This window comes from Colobus angolensis, unplaced genomic scaffold (assembly GCF_000951035.1).
Source record: "Colobus angolensis palliatus isolate OR3802 unplaced genomic scaffold, Cang.pa_1.0 Scaffold229, whole genome shotgun sequence".
NCBI classification, from domain to species: Eukaryota; Metazoa; Chordata; class Mammalia; order Primates; family Cercopithecidae; genus Colobus; species Colobus angolensis.
The window spans coordinates 136,466-139,787 of NW_012115477.1; the positions used below are offsets into that span (position 1 = coordinate 136,466).

A 3,322-nucleotide genomic window follows, 5' to 3' on the forward strand; every position below is an offset into this window, starting at 1 on the left:
AAGTTGTTTAGGGAGACCTGAGTATGCTTACTGATAATAGGAGAAAGAATCATTAGAGAGAAAATGGTTGAAAATCCAATAAAACAAACAAGGTGAGACAGAACATGATCTTCTGGTGCTCAGTATAATGTGTTTCAAGACATAGAGTAGCTGAGCCAGGAAAAAGCTGGTTAAGACTCAGAAGCTGACATTCTGAATGTGAGCATAGAAATGATTCCTGGGCAGTATTTTCAAAATTATATTTTGTGAAGGATATTCCCAAGAGCTTTCCTTGAAAGCAGGGTCTCCACATCAAATTGTTTTGGAAAATACCACTTAATGTAACTCTGGGATGTTTACACTACAGAATAGCATTTCCAAACTTTCTTTATTATGGAAAGTTTCTCCTGTGCAATATCTATTAATATACAAAAGAACATCCACGAAAACATACACAGCACTGGTAAATTTATTTTTATTAATACCAGTTTAGAGAAATAATCATTCACTCATGTATAAGAAAATGAGTAGGACTCTCTTTGCCATTTTTTTTCTACTCCAGAAAGTGTATGAAAGATGCAGTCTTTTCTCTATCAAGGTCCCAAACTCTTTGTTCTCTTATTGTCCCAAATCCTTGTCCACTTAGGATTTAGAATTTTGAAGCATATTTTTTCCTCCCTTCAGTTTACCAACGGACACCCACCCCCAACCATCCCTTCTAAGGCAAAGAAAGGAAGAAATCAGAAATTTATAAGGATTTAAAACAAGTATTTAAAGATAGAATTGGCTAATCAAATTTCAGAAGAAAAAAAATGGATCCTGAATGCTTTGAAAGCTGAAAGAGCCTAGTCTAATTCAATTCACCTTTTTAATAGTAGAAAATTACACTATGTAAACTTGCCTATTTCTTTAAATGTATTACATTCTTTTTTATTTCATTTTATTTCCCTTAGCATCACTGGGACATCATTTTGGAAAACCATTAAACCATCTCAACTGTATTAAGAGAAAAGCAGCCTTGGTTTATGTCTTGTTCATGAATCCAGGAGGACTAGGGAAAATGGGGGCCTCTTAAAGGCCAAAGGCTGTGAGAGGAATTAGAGATGCCAGCCAGTACAGGGAATGAGAACAGCAAATATCAAAGACTCAGACTCATAGTATTGAAGGTGTGAAGCTAACTTTCATTGTTCTTAAAATCCTAAGAAAGCCAAATTTAAAAAAATAGCATGACAATGCTTAAGTTTAAAAAAAGTTTCTCAGCTTAGTCTCCAAAACCAGGAAGAAAGCATTTAATGATTAAAAACAAGTATGAACTGGAAAGATATCAGATTAAAAGGAGGAATCATAATAAGCCGGTTTAAAATATTAAAAGAAAGCTTTAAATGCACCAGTTCAAAACAGCATTTCTAATTGGCCATCCAAATTATTCTTTTAGATTATTTTAGCCAAATAAAAATAAATTTACTGATGGATAACTGAGGTCCACTAACATAAGGTGGAAACAAAGTTTAAGCTAAAAAATAAATCTATATTTCGTTGCAGATAAATGTGAGATTTACCTATAGTAATTTTCTGCTGATGCTAAATTAAAAGCATGAGTTGACATTGTACTAACAGGAATGGTTCGACAGATATTTTCTTGGCTTTAAAATGTTTTGTTCATATGTGCAGAGAAATGCAATGAGGATAAGAATAATCTTCTGTATTGTCTGTACAGTTCATAAGGCCTTTACCATCGTTAGTCACCTTAGACGTGAATATCAGTAGGGCCATTAAATTAAAGCTGGTCTAAAAAGTTTTCAAAGTGCTACTGTTCCCAACCGATGAGATCTTCAGTTTTCTGGATTTTCTGGGTGACGATTATTTTCAGTTCTTTTCTCTGGCGATATATACAAGAAGTTACAGCAGATATATAAAGGGAAGGTCAGAAACCTGCTGTCCAAATTCATCACCACTTGTTTCTGATCCTTTTTAAGTGTAAGTATTTGATAGCCAGTTGTTCTACTACATATTAGTTTTCCACTACTATCAAAAGAAGCCAAACGTAATTTAAATGCTACGCTCCTTCGACACCGTAAACTGACAGACCTGCTACATGGCTGATTCAGTGTATTGCGTTTGAAACTGATGCATCGATCGGTGTAAGTTACAAGTAGGTCAAAGCCGAAGTTAAAACCCGTCCAACGCCAGCAGTATTCACCGGCTTTGGCAAGCTTTCTACCACACCTCATGCTATTTCCCTTTAGTTCTTCTTTGTCGATTTCTTGAGGCCCTACCTCACTGTCTTGTTCGGCCCGCAGCATAGCAAACCACTGCTGTTTATACACAGAAGACAGCCATTCTGAAGGTACTATAGCATCTTGTTCAATAATTCTTGCAAAAGCCAGGTCACTGATAATATATTGTAATCTTAAATGTCTGAATACTGACACAAATGGTTTTCCTTGTTCCGTTTCAAGAAAGGTCATACCTTCAAAATCTTTTCTCTGTTTGGAAAACCAGACATCTGTTTCTGTCAAAAGCTGTTCTAAAGATCCATTCCAAGAAGGCACAAGTTGAAGAAACATCCACATTTTTAGAGCGGTGTATACATCCATCTCCATTTGCATCACAAATAAGTTAGATGAACCAATGAGCTGTTTCATGACATTTATGCTGAGTTCTTTAAAAAGTTTAACATTCTGGTGAGTCATCAAATTGTTTAGAAGCCATTTAAGGCAGTTTTTCTTTACGGAATCTAATCCACAGGTCCCTGCTGATGTGTAATAGCCACACACAGTTTTCACAGTAATTGTCTCCTTCATCGTCTTACCACACTGCTTTATTAAACCATCCAACTGCAGCATACGAGCTGCTGCCAAAATGGCAACAACTCGACTGGGCTTTATCAACACGTCATCTCGGTACAGTGAACCAAACGCAACCTGCAGCGCTTCTACATCAATGTTCTGGTCAGGAATCTCCAGTTCAATAATATTGACGCTGGATTCTTTCCAAGAACCACTGAACATACTAGAAAAGTAGGCAGATTGACATAAATATATTTTGTGTAATCGCCATTCCTCTCCTAGAGCACAAATCTTAATGTCACTGTTTTCACCATTCAAAAATAATGTTTGATAAATATATTCGGATGTACTCCTTAATTTTTTCCTTGCAGGGGCGTGGAGGAGCGGCTGCTGCTCGTCCCTCTCCTCCTCATCCTCGTCTCTCTCCGAGTCAGGGCGACAGTAGCGGAAGGCCCTGCTGCGCTTGTGACTGCCTGGGCAGTAACAGAAGCCGTAGCCCGCCGCAGGGTCTCCAGGGTCCGGCCTCCCGGCCGAGCCCCCCGCCCTGGCACCCT

At 37.8% G+C, this 3,322-nt stretch overlaps 1 protein-coding gene across 1 annotated transcript in view; it reads right to left on the minus strand.

Moving 5' to 3' along the window:
• Positions 1 to 1,281: 1,281 nt before the first annotated feature.
• LOC105513350 (germ cell-less protein-like 1) overlaps positions 1,282 to 3,322 on the minus strand; it is a 54,727-nt gene continuing 52,686 nt past the window's right edge. Inside the window, exon 2 of the mRNA XM_011944205.1 lies at positions 1,282 to 3,320. Coding sequence (XP_011799595.1) covers positions 1,812 to 3,320 — 1,509 coding nt within the window. The 3' untranslated portion in view covers positions 1,282 to 1,811. The remainder of the gene's footprint in view (positions 3,321 to 3,322) is intronic.